This window comes from Nerophis lumbriciformis, linkage group LG13 (genome assembly GCF_033978685.3).
Source record: "Nerophis lumbriciformis linkage group LG13, RoL_Nlum_v2.1, whole genome shotgun sequence".
Classification (NCBI taxonomy): domain Eukaryota; kingdom Metazoa; phylum Chordata; class Actinopteri; order Syngnathiformes; family Syngnathidae; genus Nerophis; species Nerophis lumbriciformis.
This window is the reverse complement of record NC_084560.2, coordinates 14992397-15010420: the sequence shown is the minus strand read 5'-3', so window position 1 is coordinate 15010420 and position 18024 is coordinate 14992397. Positions and strand designations below refer to the sequence as shown.

Sequence of the window (18024 nt, the reverse complement as noted above, 5' to 3'; positions counted from 1 at the left end):
CTACAGAGGTAGGCATTTTTCTGAGGTCTCAAGAAGGTCACAAATACATGAATGTGTGTTTGTGTTTGTGTGTGTGTTCTTGTATTTCCACCCTTCTTGAGACATTAAGAAGGAAAAGTACCTTCCATAAGAGGAGGTGTGAACAAGTTAGGACATAAATCATGGTCCCAATGCGGAAAACCAATACATCTAATAGAGAGCCAAATACTACAGTCCGTGAACATTGCTCCAAAGTCAGGATTTTTTTGTTGATTTAATGTGCATCCAAAAGTAAACATTGACAGGTGCAAAGGCAGCGATATATGATAAAACAAGACGGCAGCTAGAGAAGGACTTCCCTATTCATCCCCAAAAAAAAACGCCAGGTGAACAGCTGATTTTACAACTATGACGTAAGACAACCCATATGTGACCATAGGATGAACAAATACACTACGCTACTAAGACTATAGTGGCCATTAACATCAAAATGAGGGGGGTCCCAAAAAGTAGGGATTTTTCAAATTGACTGTGTGTCACTTTTAAAAGTGCCCCCACTCAGGCCAACATATGAAATAACAAGTGTGTGTAAGAAATTGAAATGCACCCCCTTTGGCCAACATTTAGTTAAAAAATAAATATGTATATAAAGACATACCGTATTTTCCGGACTATAAGTCGCAGTTTTTTTCATAGTTTGGCCGGGCTCCAGTGCGACTTATATATGTTTTTTTCCTTCTTTATTATGCATTTTCGGCAGGTGCGACTTATACTCCGGTGCGACTTATACTCCGAAAAATACGGTACTGTAATAACTTGAAGTAAATAATGAAGATTAAAACCCAATTACAAACATCCATCCATCCATCCATCCATTTTCTATCGCTTGTCCCTTTTAGGGTCGCGGGGGGTGCTGGAGCCTATCTCAGCGGCATTCGGGCGGAAGGCGGGGTACACCCTGGACAAGTCGCCACCTCATCACAGGGCCAATTACAAACAAAACATTAGAAATTGTTTTTACTAAAAGCTTACCTTTTTTACATTTTCATCGTATGTATATATTATTAATGTTGTATATACAAATCTTTATACATATAGAAAGGGTGGTCCTAAAGAGGTCTCAAGCAGGTATTAAATACAAGAATGTGTGTGTGTGTGTGTGTGTGTGTGTGTGTTTGTCTATGTGACATATGAGGACATTTTTATGAAATCTGACTTTACATATAGGACCTGTTGCAAATGTGTGTGTGTGTGCGTGTGTGCGTGCGTGTGTGTGTGTGTGTGTGTGTGTGTGTGTGTGTGTGTGTGTGTGTGTGTGTGTGTGTGTGTGTGTGTGTGTGTGTGTGTGTGTGTGTGTGTGTGTGTGTTAATCCAGCTGCAGTGACCGTCACCAGACCTACTTAAATATCCTTCATTCATTTGCTGGTGCTTTTGTCAATCACTTACATACACTTATTAGGACATCATCTTGAAGTATTCAATAAGCCTCGTTTTCACTCAATTGTCAGATTTTTTTTTTTATTGCGTGTCCGAAGTGAAGTTATTATTAACTTCGGGGAGTGGCCCCGCATTGTTTATGGAGGCACAAAATTAGCTGATAGCTTTTTAGTCGATGGACTAAAAATAAACAGAGGATCCGTGTATGATTGACATGAAAAGGCATTAATCAACAATGGCAACCACATACTTTTTCAATAAAATCAGCCGATACTGATCAGCGGTCAATCGATTCCTAATAATTAGCGATATTTTATTTAAAAAAAAAATGTATAGTTCAATAGCTTCATAATTGTGACACAAAAAGATCAACTCCAGTATATTGGAGCATTGGTGGAGAGTTGCCGATAGAGTACCCATCATGCCTTTTGTGAAGACTCTTAGATATGTTTTAGCACCCAATTTAGTAGTAATAATAATATACTATACTCGGACATGGGAGGAGTTCGGGGAAGCCATGGAAAACGACTTCCGGACGTCTTCGAAGCGATTCTGGACCACCATCCGCCGCCTCAGGAAGGGGAAGCAGTGCACTATCAACACCGTGTATGGTGAGGATGGTGTTCTGCTGACCTCGACTGCGGATGTTGTGGATACCGATCCAGGTATCCACAATACTTCGGGAATACTTCGAAGACCTCCTCAATCCCACCAACACGTCTTCCTATGAGGAAGCAGTGCCTGGGGAATCTGTGGTGGGCTCTCCTATTTCTGGGGCTGAGGTTGCTGAGGTAGTTGAAAAGCTTCTCGGTGGCAAGGCCCCGGGGGTAGATGAGATCCGTCCGGAGTTCCTTAAGGCTCTGGATGCTGTGGGGCTGTCTTGGTTGACAAGACTCTGCAGCATCGCGTGGACATCGGGGGCGGTACCTCTGGATTGGCAGACCGGGGTGGTGGTTCCTCTCTTTAAAAAGGGGAACCGGAGGGTGTGTTCTAACTATCGTGGGATCACACTCCTCAGCCTTCCCGGTAAGGTCTATTCAGGTGTACTGGAGAGGAGGCTACGCCGGATAGTTGAACCTCGGATTCAGGAGGAACAGTGTGGTTTTCGTCCTGGTCGTGGAACTGTGGACCAGCTCTATACTCTCGGCAGGGTCCTTGAGGGTGCATGGGAGTTTGCCCAACCAGTCTACATGTGCTTTGTGGACTTGGAGAAGGCATTCGACCGTGTCCCTCGGGAAGTCCTGTGGGGAGTGCTCAGAGAGTATGGGGTATCGGACTGTCTGATTGTGGCGGTCCGCTCCCTGTATGATCAGTGTCAGAGCTTGGTCCGCATTGCCGGCAGTGAGTCGGACACATTTCCAGTGAGGGTTGGACTCCGCCAAGGCTGCCCTTTGTCACCGATTCTGTTTATAACTTTTATGGACAGAATTTCTAGGGCGCAGTCAAGGCGTTGAGGGGATCCGGTTTGGTGGCTGCAGGATTAGGTCTCTGCGTTTTGCAGATGATGTGGTCCTGATGGCTTCATCTGGCCAGGATCTTCAGCTCTCGCTGGATCGGTTCGCAGCTGAGTGTGAAGCGACTGGGATGAGAATCAGCACCACCAAGTCCGAGTCCATGGTTCTCGCCCGGAAAAAGGTGGGGTGCCTGCCCCAAGTGGAGGAGTTCAAGTACCTCGGAGTCTTATTCACGAGTGAGGGAAGAGTGGATCGTGAGACCGACAGGCGGATCGGTGCGGCGTCTTCAGTAATGCGGACGCTGTATCGATCCGTTGTTGCGAAGAAGGAGCTGAGCCGGAAGGCAAAGCTCTCAATTTACCGGTCGATCGACGTTCCCATCCTCACCTATGGTCATGAGCTTTGGGTTATGACCGAAAGGACAAGATCACGGGTACAAGCGGCCGAAATGAGTTTCCTCCGCCGGGTGGCGGGGCTCTCCCTTAGAGATAGGGTGAGAAGCTCTGTCATCCGAGGGGAGCTCAAAGTAAAGCCGCTGCTCCTCCACACCGAGAGGAGCCAGATGAAGTGGTTTGGGCATCTGGTCAGGATGCCACCCGATCGCCTCCCTAGGGAGGTGTTTAGGGCACGTCCGACCGGTAGGAGGCCACGGGGAAGACCCAGGACACGTTGGGAAGACTATGTCTCCCGGCTGGCCTGGGAACGCCTCTGGATCCCCCGTGAACAGCTGGACGAAGTGGCTGAGGAGAGGGAAGTCTGGGCTTCCCTACTTAGGCTGCTTTCCCCGCGACCCGACCTCGGATAAGCGGAAGAAGATGGATGGATGGATGGATGGAATAATACTTTATTTATGTTATGCGTTAACTTGCTGTTATATAAATTGAAAGTTTGGAACCCTTGTGTTCTGTTTGCTAGCAAGGCTCAAATGTCAATGCAAGGATCTGTCAATGTGTCCAAGATCCTCTATACAACAGGAGCACTCTTTTTAGGAAGGTTTGAACTGATCTCAGGCCGCCTGTTGAGAAACCTTGCCTTGAGATGACATTTTCCATGCAACGCCAAAGTCAGTACAACATTGTGTTAGTTCACTATAATATTGTGGTTCTTATAGATAAAGGCTCATGATCGATTCACGTCACACTCACATATTCCTGATGCTATTGGGACACACACATTTTAACCTCTCCCAGGGGTTGTTTTGTCACAGGAACAAGTGTTACACGAGACAAAGACCGCAAGTAAATGCAATAGGAATCAATATGTCATAAAGCTTGAACGTTATGACTTAAGTGTGAAAGACCAAAGTAGGAGTGTGTCTCTTCAAGCATCTTGTTTACAGTAGTGTTGTCCCGATACCAATATTTTGGTACCGGTATTGGTACCAAAATATTTCAGTACTTTTCGGTACTTTTCTAATTAAAGGGGAACACAAAATATGTCATTTTACCAAAAAATCTTAGGGTACTTTAAACATATGTTTATTACTGTAATTTAGTCTTTAAATAAGTAGCTGAGATAGCCTCCAGCACCCCCCGCGACCCCAAAGGCAATAGCGGTAGAAAAAGGATGGATGGAGTCCTTAAATAAAATAGTGAACATACAAGACAACTTGTCTTTTAGTAGTAAGTAGACAAACAAAGGCTCCTAATTAGTCTGCTGACGTATGCAGTAACATATTGTGTCATTTATCTACCTATTATTTTGTCTACATTATGAGGGACAAACTGTAAAAATTGATTATTAATCTACTTCAGTGGTTCTTAACCTGGGGGTTCGGTGAGTCGGCCTCAGGGGTTCGGCGGAACCTCCGCCGCGGAGGGCGAGACACATCCGACTCATCGTGTAAATAAAAACTTCTCCCTATCGGCATATTACGGATACGGCAACAGCAGAAGTCACACTGATTTGCAGGTGTGTAATTTGTTTTGAGTTCATGCACTGTGTTGGTTTTGTTCTTTGAACAAGGTGATGTTTGCGCATGGTTCATTTTGTGCACCTTTGTCTTGAATTTGAAAAATATATATATATATATATATATATATTTTTTTTTTTCACTAAAGAAGGGTTCGGTGAATGCGCATATGAAACTGGTGGGGTTCGGTACCTCCAACAAGATTAAGAACCACTGATTTACTTGCTCATTTACTGTTAATATCTGCTTACTTTCTCTTTTAACATGTTCTATCTACACTTCTGTTAAAATGTAATAATCACTTATTCTTCTCTTCTTTGATATTTTACATTAGTTTTGGATGATACCACACATTTAAGTATCGATTCGATACCAAGTAGTTACAGGATCATACATTGGTCATATTCAAAGTCCTCATGTATCCAGGAACATATTTCCTGAGTTTATAAACATAATATAAACATTTTTTAAACAAAAGAAGATTTTGTGATGCTAAAAAATATCGATGTAATCATAGTAGCATTGACTAGATAAGCTCCTGTACTTGGTGTCATTACAGTGGATGTTAGGTGTAGATCCACCCGTGGCGTTTGTTTATATTGTAGTGTAGTGTCCCCGGAAGAGTTGGTGCTGCAGGGAATTCTGGGAATTGGTTGTTTTGTATGGTTTCACTATATGGCACATGTTTATGACAGTGTTGGCGTGGTTCATACGGCCACCCTTAGTGTGACATGTATGGCTGTTGACTAAGTATTCCCTTCATTCACATGTAATTTGTGTGATCAAAGTTAACTAAATGTTGTAATCATGTGTGCTATATTGGGCTTGTATCGTCGCCATGGAGTCAAGGACTGGTGACTTTAAAGCAGGGGTCTCAGACACGCGGCTCGCGGGCCAATTGCTGCCCGTGAGACGTTATTTTGCGGCCCGCACCTTAATATGAAAATTTAATGTTAGTGAGCGAGTTTTATATGAATGGCGCTTGACAGCGTCATACTTGCCAACCCTCCCGATTTTTCCGGGAGACTCACGAATTTTAGGGCAACCATTCTCTCGAATGTCTGCCGGTTTTCACCCAAACAACAATATTAAGGGCGTGCCGTGATGGCACTGCCTTTAGCGCCCTCTACAACCTGTACAAACAACGTGCCAGCCCAGTCACATGTTGAATTTGGCTTCTGTCCACACACGTAAGTGACTGCAAGACATACTTAGTCAACAGCCACACGGGTCACACTGAGGGTGGCCGTATAAACAAGTTTAACACTGTTACAAATATGCGCCACACTGTGAACCCACACCAGACAAGAATGACAAACACATTTCGGGAGAACATCCGCACCGTAACACAACATAAACACAACAGAACAAATACCCAGAATCCCATGCAGCCCTAACTCTTCCGGGCTAGAATATACACCCCCGCTAAAGATGATTGCGGTATATGAATGATACAAATAATACTTACATGTTAGTGTTGGCTGTAGAGGTAAGCCACTCCCCTGCCAAGCCAACAATGTCTAATCCAGTCGACAGCTGGTTGAAGAATCTGGGATGACCTATCATCCATTGATGAATAACAAACAACATCATTAATATTTGTGGTTTGGCTGCTTCAGGCCCCTTTTGTCCTCTCACCTGTCCTCACGCCATACTTCAGAGTGTCCCGACAGTCCACCAGGATCTGCTCCAGGGACTCGGGCTGCTCTGAGAGCTCCAGGTTAAAGCCCTCCATGCCTTCCAGCAGCTGGTGTGGGTGGTGGAAGTCCAGGACCTTGGTGGATCTGTCGAAGGTTTTGCGGATGTAGCTGGTGAGGATTTCCACCACCTCCAGCAAGAACTGCATGGTGGGCTCCTCGCCGTTTTTGGCAGGTAAGAGATCTGCAGAAAGAATTGTGCAAAACCCAAAACTAGTGAAGTTGTCACGTTGTGTAAATGGTAAATAAAAAGAGAATACAATGATGTGCTAATCATTTTCAACTTATATTCAATTGAATGGACTGCAAAGACAAGATATTTCATGTTCACACTGAGAAACTTTGTTATTTTCTGCAAATATTAGCTCATTTGGAATTTGATGCCTGCGACATGTTTCAAAAAAGCTGGCACAAGTGGCAAAAAAGAGTGACAAAGTTGAGGAATGCTCATCAAATACTTATTTGGAACAACCCACAGGTGAACAGGCTAATTGGGAACAGGTGGGTGCCATGATTGGGTATAAAAGCAGCTTCCATGAAATGCTAAGTCATTCACAAACAAGGACGGGGCGAGGGTCACCACTTACTCAACAAATGCCTGAGCAAATTGTTTAAGAACAATATTTCTCAACCAGCTATTGCAAGGAATTTAGGGATTTCATCATCTACGCTCCGTAATATCATCAAAAGGTTCAGAGAATCTGGAGAAATCACTGCACGTAAAATTGAATGCCCATGGCCTTCGATCCCTCAGTTGGTACTGCATCAAAAAGCGACATCAATGTGTAAAGGATATCACCACATGGGCTCAGGAACACTTCAGAAAACCACTGTCAGTAACTACAGTTCGTCGCTACATCTGTAAGTGCAAGTTAAAACTCTACTATGCAAAGCCAAAGCCATTTATCAACAACACCCAGAAACGCTGCTGGCTCCGCTGGGCCTGAGCTCATCTAAGATGGACTGTTGCAAAGTGGAAAAGTGTTCTGTGGTCTGACGAGTCCACATTTCAAATTGTTTCTGGAAACTGTGGACTTTGTGTCCTCTGAAACAAAGAGGAAAATAACCATCTGGATTGTTTTAGGTGCAAAGTTGAAAAGCCAGCATCTGTGATGGTTTGGGGGTGTATTAGTGCCCAAAGCATGGGTAACTTACACATCTGTGAAGGCACCATTAATACATTTTTTTACCACTTGTGGTAAATTCAGTTGAATGGACATGACTTGGAAGGGCACACACACATCTGCAGGAACTAGGAGACTAGTCAGGATAGAAGGAAAGATGAATGCAGCAATGTACAGAGACATCCTGGATGAAACCCTGCTCAGGAGTGCTCTTGAACTCAGACTTTGGCTCCTGCACATACTGGTAGACAAATGTACTGTACACGCGTACGCCCATACACACACATACATATGCACATTTATACAGACAGTCGTATAGTTATACATATAAATAGGTACATACAGACGTATATCTATACATACATAGGTACATACGCACACACACACACACACACACACACACTGTACAACACACATGCATACTGGACTTTCATATGCTCATATACGTACATACATACACTAATGCATACAATCATGTTTCATTCAAACTCAGTTGAAGCACAGCTCACTGCTAGAGCTCACCCTATAATCACCATAACAATGTATAAGGTTAATTAGTTCTCCCCCCCCCCCCCATCCCTTTACCTTTTTTCTTTTGTAATTCAAGTATTCTGTACCTGTATACAGTACGTTGTTGCATTTGAAGCAATTGTAATGTTGATAAGAGATAATTATTAGTATTCATTATCAATATTACCTTCCACCCGAATGCAGCTGGTATAGGCTCCAGCACGCCCCATGACACCGAGAGGGACATTTATTATCAATATTGTTCCTTCTATTGGTATTTGAATTGCTCCGTTTGTAGTGCAATAATGTTCATTGTCATTTCTGAGTTATTACTATCTAATTCTTTAACTGGTTCTTTGTTATATTTTTTGTATCATATTTATATATATATATATATATATATATATATATATATATATATATATATATATATATATATATATATATGTATATATATATATATATATATATATATATATATGTATATATATATATCATATTTGCTGATGTTCTGTTGCTGTTGTTTTAGTTTTTTGTCGTTGTAGTTTCTCTCTCTTTTTTTTATCCCCCTCTTGTCCCTGCCATCTGCCTCCCTGTCCCCTGTTTTTTTTTTTTTTAAATTAAATTTGCAAAAAGCTCTAAAACGTTTTCCCATTGTCATTCTGGGATATTGTAGAATTTTTGACGACAAATATTTAATATTTTATTTTGGAATAAGTCTGCAGCATAACAAAAGGGAAGCAGTGTGAACACGTTCCAGCTTTGTCATCCTTTCAGACACACACGTGTAATTAAATGTGCTTTACAGTAAAATGATAGGCATTTTTTTTCTGATAGTTGTCCTAGTTTTGTGTAACAAATGTGTTATAAAAGGTGTTGGGTTAGTTACTGAAAACCAGTAAATAGTTACAATTACTAGTTACTTTATTTCAAAAGTAACTCAGTTACTAACTCAGTTACTTACACCAAAAAGTAATGCGTTACTGTGAAAAGTAACTATTTATTTATATATTATTTTTTTCCCCTTTTTTTTTAAGGCTCCCATTAATGCCCTTTTAGCCTTCATGTCAGTATTGTTATTGCACTGGAGAATAATACAATCTGTTGATCAACTTGACATGCATTTGCATCACTGAACTCAGAAAGCAATGTGGTCTACATACAACACACAAAGACAAAGATATGTTTCAAAGGGCCAATTTATGTCAGGCCAGACAAATTGACAAAACTATTTTAAATTGCTGCAACAATGGCACTTTAACTTTAACTTTAAGTAGATAGGATCTTTGATCCAAGACACAACTTACATTTAACTAAAATGTTATTTTCTTTGTGCTTGACAAAAGAAAAGTATTGAGAATGTCTCCATGTTAATAAACTTGACTTCTGGCTTCGCCATGATGTCTTGTTAGTTGTTATGAGAGTAGCATATGTGTGTGTGTGTGTGTGGCCCTTTAAGATATGACAGCATGTGAGGTGAGTGACGTCAGTGAGTGAGTGGGCGAGAGAGGTGAGTGCGTGCAGGTGCTCTAGCTTGGTGGATGGCTGCGTCCAATAAAGTCACAAAGTTGCAATAAACCGCCGGCCTCGTCATTCCCCCCCAGCTGTAAAGACCCTCTTCCGGGTAAAGTGAAGGTTGTTAGACCCGAAGTACATAGGCCCTGGAGGAACGTCTCCCCTGCACCCCTCAACTACGGTCTGGTAGCCCCCCCGCCCCCACCCACACAACGCTCCCTTTTCTTTTCCACCGCAGCACTACAATAAAACACACTCAGATCTTCTGTTTCTAGCCGATACTACATAAAAAAATAACGTAAACTAACGCAGTAACGCATCATGTAGTAACGGTAACTGAGTTACTTAATATAAAAAAATAACGCGTTAGATTACTAGTTACAGCTGAAACTAACGGCGTTACAGTAACGCGTTACAAAGTAACGCGTTAGCCCCAACACTGGTTATAAATGCACAACAAGGATTCCTTTTGCTGTCACAAAGCTTTCAACGTGTCAATAGGATCGATCGGCTTCACGGCTGAAATATTGCACTGTCAGCAAAAGCTACAATATAAAATATTCAGCATTGGCAAAGAGATCAATTACATCCATCCATCCATCCATTTTCTACCGCTTATTCCCTTTGGGGTCGCGGGGGGCGCTGGAGCCTATCTCAGCTACAATCGGGCGGAAGGCGGGGTACACCCTGGACAAGTCGCCACCTCATCGCAGGAGATCAATTACATGCATTTCTTATTATCAGCTCTTATTCTTATGATGTGCAACTGCCGTGCATCATACCTGAGAGATGAATGTTTTGATCCCTGGACAGAGTAACCACAATACTAGAAACACCTCATTAACATATTGTTACATTAATGTGAAAGTGTCAATCAAAAGTCAGCATTATGATCATTATGAAGACAGAATGTTTGATACAGCTCTCATATTGGACCAGACCAGGTGGACTCCAAAGTCTGGAACAAAGACAATTTGTTGGCCTGTAAATTGTATATTTTTTTATTAGTCTGTTGCATTTATTACAAATAAACACAATTAGTATATTTAGAAATATACTGGAAACACAAAATGTTGTTTTTTTACACTCTGGTGGCACTCAGCCTGTTTTATTACACACACTTGCACTTTTCAGTGACTTTTGGATGAAACACCTCAAAAAGGCAATTGTGTTGCCACATGAATACAAAAACCAAAAGCAGTGAAGTTGTCACGTTGTGTAAATGGTAAATAAAAAGAGAATACAACAAATCCTTTTCAACTTATATTCAATTGAATAGACTGCAAAGACAAGATATTTCATGTTCATACTGAGAAACTTGTTTTTTTTAATGCAAATAATCATGAACTTAGAATTTAATGGCAGCAACACATTGCAAAAAAGGCATTTTTACCACTGTGTTACATGGCCTTTCCTTTTAACAACACTCTATTTTAGCCTTCATATTGCACCACACATTTTCAATGTCTGGACTACATGCAGGCCAGTCTAGTACCCGCACTCTTTTACTATGAAGCCACGCTGTTGTAACACGTGGCTTGGCATTGTCTTGCTGAAATAAGCAGGGGCGTCCATGATAACGTTGCTTGGATGGCTCCAAAACCTGTATGTACCTTTCAGCATTAATGGTGCTTTCACAGATGTGTAAGTTACCCATGTCTTGGGCACTAATACACCCCCATACCATCACAGATGCTGCCCTTTACACTTTGCACCTAGAACAATGTGGATGGTTCTTTTCCTTTTTTGTTTCAGAGGACACGACGTCCAAAGTTTTCAAAAACAATTTGAAATGTGGACTCGTCAGACCACAGAACACCTTTCCACTTTGCATCAGTCCATTTTAGATGAGCTCAGGCCCAGCAAAGCGTTTCTGGGTGTTGTTGATAAATGGCTTTGGCTTTGCATAGTAGAGTTTTAACTTGCACTTACAGATGTAGCGACCAACTGTAGTTACTGACAGTGGTTTTCTGAAGTGTTCCTGAGCCCATGTGGTGATATCCTTTACACACTGATATCGCTTTTTGATGCAGTACCACCTGAGGGATCGAAGGCCACGGGCATTCAATGTTACGTGCAGTGATTTCTCCAGATTCTCTGAACCTTTTGATGATATTACGGAGCGTAGATGGTGAAATCCCTAAATTCCTTGCAATAGCTGGTTGAGAAATGTTGTTTGCTCAGGCATTTGTTGACAAAGTGGTGACCCTCGCCCCGTCCTTGTTTGTGTATGACTGAGCATTTCATGGAAGCTGCTTTTATACCCAATCATGGCACCCACCTGTTCCCAGTTTGCCTGTTCGCCTGTGGGATGTTCCAAATAAGTCTTCTGATGAGCATTCCTCAACTTTATCACTCTTGTTTGCCACTTGTGCCAGCTTTATTTGAAACATGTTGCAGGCATCAAATTCCAAATGAGCTAAAATTTGCAAAAAATAAAGTTTTCCAGTGTGAACACGAAATATCTTGTCTTTGCAGTCTATTCAATTGAATATAAGTTGAAAAGGATTTGTAAATCATTGTATTCTCTTTTTATTTACCATTTACACAACGTGACAAATTCACTGCTTTTGGGGTCTGTAATAATAATAATTTTATAATAGTAAACAATAAAATGTCAGCCGTACAGACAAGAGATTTAGGGGTTGAACCATGGGAACATCTCTGTGTGGAGTTTGCATGTCACTCAGGTACGCTGATAGGTTAAATAGAGACTCTCAATTGTCCACAGGTGTAAATGTGAGAGTGAATTCTTGTTTGTTTTTATGCGTACCCGCCGGAATAGTCTATGGAAGGATGAATAAATGTTTAACATCTGCCTAACGAGCACTGGGCTTGAGTCACCCGTTGAAAAGTGCAGAATTTCGCACGTGTGTAACAAATTCCCGCACTAATGGGTTAGTAAAGGTTGTGGCTTTCAAGTACCCGTGAGTCCGGGGCTGAGAATGCCATTCATTTGTTTGACTAGTCAGTGGTCTTGTGGTTAGAGTGTCCGCCCTGAGACTGGGAGGTCGTGAGTTATACCAAAGACTATAAAAATGGGAGCCATTACCTCCATGCTTGGCACTCAGCATCAAGGGTTGGAATTGGGGGTTAAATCACCAAAATGATTCTCGATCGTGGCTACCGCTGCTGCTCACTGCTCCCCTCACCTCTCAGAGGGTGGGTCAAATGCAGAGGTTTATTTCACCACTTCTAGTGTGTGCGTGACTATCAGTGGTACTTTAACTTGAACTTTTGTCAAGCCTGTGATGCCAACAATTAAGGACCACAACTGTTTATTTTTTCCCACAAAACTAACGCATTTGTAGTCGGGGTGTAACGAGTCGTTTGAACAACCATTCCATTTGAATTTTATGGCTGCCGACACGATAAAAAATTTTTTTTAGAACGATACGATCCGAACGATTCATTGAGTTGAAATCTATTTAGTTCTTTTCTTTTTAGCAAAAAAAAAACAAGCAGTGTGTCTGCACAATAAAAACTGGATAATTGACACTGCAGGTGAAGTTTCCTAAATTCCTGTTACTCATTGTAAATACATTAGATACACAAACAGGCAAGTAAACAACAATTATGGCCAAAGCGTTCACGTCTTATTTGAATAAAGTGCAACCAAGCTTTTAGGTTGAAACATACTTGCCAACCCTCCCGGATTTTCCGGGAGACTCCTGAAATTCAGCGCCTCTCCCGAAAACCTCCCGGGACAAATTTTCTCCCGAAAATCTCCCGAAATTCAGTCGGATCTGAGTGACGTGTCGACAGCCTGATTTCACGTCCGCTTTCCCACAATATAAACAGCGTGCCTGCCCAATCACGTTATAACTGTAGAATTCTTATGTGTGTTTATTGTTAGGCAGTTTCATTAACGTCCTCCCAGCGCGGTAACAACACACAACAACAGCAGTCACGTTTTCGTCTACCGTAAAGCAGTTCGTCTGCCGTAAACAGCAATGTTGTGACACTCTTAAACAGGACAATACTGCCCTCTACTGTACATGCATATGTGACAATAACATCTACAGCTTTTAGAGAGTGCAGTGCACAACTGGAGACGAAGCAGAATGCATCATCAGCATGGTTAGAAAAGTAGTGACAGAGAATAAAACAAGGATGGACAATTCAACCCTTAACTCAACAATGAGTAGATGAGTGTTATGTGTGTGTATATGTGGAAATAAATGAACACTGAAATTCAAGTATTTCTTTTATTTATATATATATATATATATATATATATATATATAAAATAAAAAAATAAAAAATATATATATATTATAAAATATATATATATAATATATATATATATATATATATATATATATATATATATATATATATATATATATATATATATATATATATATATATATATAATACTCCTCTCTGAGCTGCCACCTTAACGTGGTAGAGGAGTTTGCGTGTCCCAATGATCCTAGGAGCTATGTTGTCCGGGGGCTTCCATGCCCCCTGGTAGGGTCTCCCAAGACAAACAGGTCCTAGGTGAGGGATCAGACAAAGAGCAGCTCGAAGACTTCTATGGAAATGCAAGAACCGAGACTCAGATTTCCCTCGCCCGGACGCGGGTCACCGGGGCCCCCCTCCGGAGCCAGGCCCGGAGTTGGGGCACGATGGCGAGCGCCTGGTGGCCGGGCCTGTCCCCATGGGGCCCGGCCGGGCACAGCCCGAAGAGGCAACGTGGGTCCCCCCTCCAATGGGCTCACCACCCATAGCAGGGGCCATAGAGGTCGGGTGCAATGTGAGCTGGGCGGTAGCCGAAGGCAGGGCACTTGGCGGTCCGATCCTCGCTGGGGGGGAAGGAGCCTGAGCTAGTGCGCGAGGTAGAGAAGTTCCGGTTGGATATAGTCGGACTCACCTCGACGCACAGCAAGGGCTCTGGAACCAGTTCTCTCGAGAGGGGCTGGACTCTCTTCCACTCTGGCGTTGCCAGCAGTGAGAGGCGACGGGCTGGGGTGGCAATTCTTGTTGCCCCCCGGCTCAGAGCCTGCATGTTGGAGTTCAACCCGGTGGACGAGAGGGTAGCTTCCCTCCGCCTTCGGGTGGGGGGACGGGTCCTGACTGTTGTTTGCGCTTACGCGCCAAACAGCAGCTCAGAGTACCCACCCTTTTTGGATTCACTCGAGGGAGTACTTGAGAGTGCTCCCCCGGGTGATTCCCTCGTTCTACTGGGGGACTTCAACGTTCATATTGGCAACGACAGTGAAACCTGGAGAGGCGTGATTGGGAAGAATGGCCGCCCGGATCTGAACCCAAGTGGTGTTTTGTTATTGGACTTTTGTGCCCGTCACGGATTGTCCATAACGAACACCATGTTCAAGCATAAGGGTGCCCATATGTGCACTTGGCACCAGGACAACCTAGGCCGCAGTTCTATGATCGACTTTGTAGTTGTGTCATCGGATTTGCGGCCTCATGTTTTGGACACTCGGGTGAAGAGAGGGGCGGAGCTTTCTACCGATCACCACCTGGTGGTGAGTTGGCTGCGATGGTGGGGGAGGATGCCGGACAGACCTGGCAGGCCCAAACGCATTGTGAGGGTTTGCTGGGAACGTCTGGCAGAGTCTCCTGTCAGAGAGAGTTTCAATTCCCACCTCCGGAAGAACTTTGAACATGTCACGAGGGAGGTGCTGGACATTGAGTCCGAGTGGACCATGTTCCGCACCTCTATTGTCGAGGCGGCTGATTGGAGCAGTGGCCGCAAGGTAGTTGGTGCCTGTCGTGGCGGTAATCCTAGAACCCGTTGGTGGACACCGGCGGTGAGGGATGCCGTCAAGCTGAAGGAGGAGTCCTATCGGGTTCTTTTGGCTCATGGGACTCCTGAGGCAGCGGACAGGTACCGACAGGCCAAGCGGTGTGCGGCTTCAGCGGTCGCGGAAGCAAAAACTCGGACATGGGAGGAGTTCGGGGAAGCCATGGAAAACGACTTCCGGACGGCTTCGAAGCTATTCTGGACCACCATCCGCCGCCTCAGGAAGGGGAAGCAGTGCACTACCAACACCGTGTATGGTGCGGATGGTGTTCTGCTGACCTCGACTGCGGAAGTTGTGGATCGGTGGAGGGAATACTTCGAAGACCTCCTCAATCCCACCAACACGTCTTCCTATGAGGAAGCAGTGCCTGGTGTGGTGGGCTCTCCTATTTCTGGGGCTGAGGTTGCTGAGGTAGTTAAAAAGCTCCTCGGTGGCAAGGCCCCGGGGGTGGATGAGATCCGCCCGGAGTTCCTTAAGGCTCTGGATGCTGTAGGGCTGTCTTGGTTGACAAGACTCTGCAGCATCGCGTGGACATCGGGGGAAGTACCTCTGGATTGGCAGACCGGGGTGGTGGTTCCTCTCTTTAAAAAGGGGAACCGGAGGGTGTGTTCTAACTATCGTGGGATCACACTCCTCAGCCTTCCCGGTAAGGTCTATTCAGGTGTACTGGAGAGGAGGCTACGCCGGATAGTCGAACCTCGGATTCAGGAGGAACAGTGTGGTTTTCGTCCTGGTCGTGGAACTGTGGACCAGCTCTATACTCTCGGCAGGGTCCTTGAGGGTGCATGGGAGTTTGCCCAACCAGTCTACATGTGCTTTGTGGACTTGGAGAAGGCATTCGACCGTGTCCCTCGGGAAATCCTGTGGGGAGTGCTCAGAGAGTATGGGGTTTCGGACTGTCTGATTGTGGCGGTCCGCTCCCTGTATGATCAGTGTCAGAGCTTGGTTCGCATTGCCGGCAGTAAGTCGGACACGTTTCCGGTGAGGGTTGGACTCCGCCAAGGCTGCCCTTTGTCACCGATTCTGTTCATAACTTTTATGGACAGAATTTCTAGGCGCAGTCAAGGCGTTGAGGGGATCCGGTTTGGTGGCTGCAGGATTAGGTCTCTGCTTTTTGCAGATGATTTGGTCCTGATGGCTTCATCTGGCCAGGATCTTCAGCTCTCACTGGATCGGTTCGCAGCCGAGTGTGAAGCGACTGGGATGAGAATCAGCACCTCCAAGTCCGAGTCCATGGTTCTCGCCCGGAAAAGGGTGGAGTGCCATCTCCGGGTTGGGGAGGAGATCTTGCTCCAAGTGGAGGAGTTCAAGTACCTCGGAGTCTTGTTCACGAGTGAGGGAAGAGTGGATGGTGAGATCGACAGGCGGATCGGTGCGGCGTCTTCAGTAATGCGGACGCTGTATCGATCCGTTGTGGTGAAGAAGGAGCTGAGCCGGAAGGCAAAGCTCTCAATTTACCGGTCGATCTACGTTCCCATCCTCACCTATGGTCATGAGCTTTGGGTTATGACCGAAAGGACAAGATCACGGGTACAAGCGGCCGAAATGAGTTTCCTCCGCCGGGTGGCGGGGCTCTCCCTTAGAGATAGGGTGAGAAGCTCTGCCATCCGGGGGGAGCTCAAAGTAAAGCCGCTGCTCCTCCACATCGAGAGGAGCCAGATGAGGTGGTTCGGGCATCTGGTCAGGATCCCACCCAAGCGCCTCCCTAAGGAGGTGTTTAGGGCATGTCCGACCGGTAGGAGGCCACGAGGAAGACCCAGGACACGTTGGGAAGACTATGTCTCCCGGCTGGCCTGGGAACGCCTCGGGATCCCCCGGGAGGAGCTGGACGAAGTGGCTGGGGAGAGGGAAGTCTGGGCTTCCCTGCTTAGGCTGCTGCCCCCGCGACCCGACCTCGGATAAGCGGAAGAAGATGGATGGATGGATGGATATATAATAAAATATATATATATATATAGCTAGAATTCACTGAAAGTCAAGTATTTCTTATATATATATATATATATATTAAATTCTTGACTTGGTGAATTCTAGTTGTAAAGATACTCCTCCCCTTTTAACCACGCATCCCAGGCACGCCCCCCACCCCCGACCTCGGCCCTCCCCCTCCTGAAATCGGAGGTCTCAAGGTTGGCAAGTATGGGTTGAAATAACAAGAGGAAATCGATTGTCACAGCTCTAACTTGTAGGCTTCATACAGAATGTAGCATGAAACAATTGGACCACAATGCAGTGGGAGTAACGTTTGCACAAGTAGTAAAATGTAGAGATGCGATGTTTGCGAACGAGTCGAGTCTTTTGAGCAGCTATATGGATTCACTTTTCTGGATATCTGTTCTGCTGTTGATTTTTAAAGGGGAACATTATCACCAGACCTATGTAAGCGTCAATATATACCTTGATGTTGCAGTAAAAAGACCATATTTTTTTTTAACCGATTTCCAAACTCTAAATGGGTGAATTTTGGCGAATTAAACGCCTTTCTATTATTCGCTCTCGGAGCGATGACGTCACAACATGACGTCACATCGGGAAGCAATCCGCCATTTTCTCACTTTCGTCGGTGTGTTGTCGGAGGGTGTAACAACACGAACAGGGACGGATTCAAGTTGCACCGGTGGCCCA

General features: G+C 44.4%; 1 protein-coding gene across 1 annotated transcript in view; it reads right to left on the bottom strand.

The window, feature by feature from the left end:
* LOC133613821 (glutamate decarboxylase 1-like) overlaps positions 1–18024 on the bottom strand; it is a 75792-nt gene that overhangs the window by 39616 nt on the left and 18152 nt on the right. The window contains exons 5-6 of the mRNA XM_061971638.2: positions 6421–6663; positions 6251–6341 (exon numbers count right to left, since the gene is read on the bottom strand). Coding sequence (XP_061827622.2) covers positions 6251–6341; positions 6421–6663 — 334 coding nt within the window. The remainder of the gene's footprint in view (positions 1–6250; positions 6342–6420; positions 6664–18024) is intronic.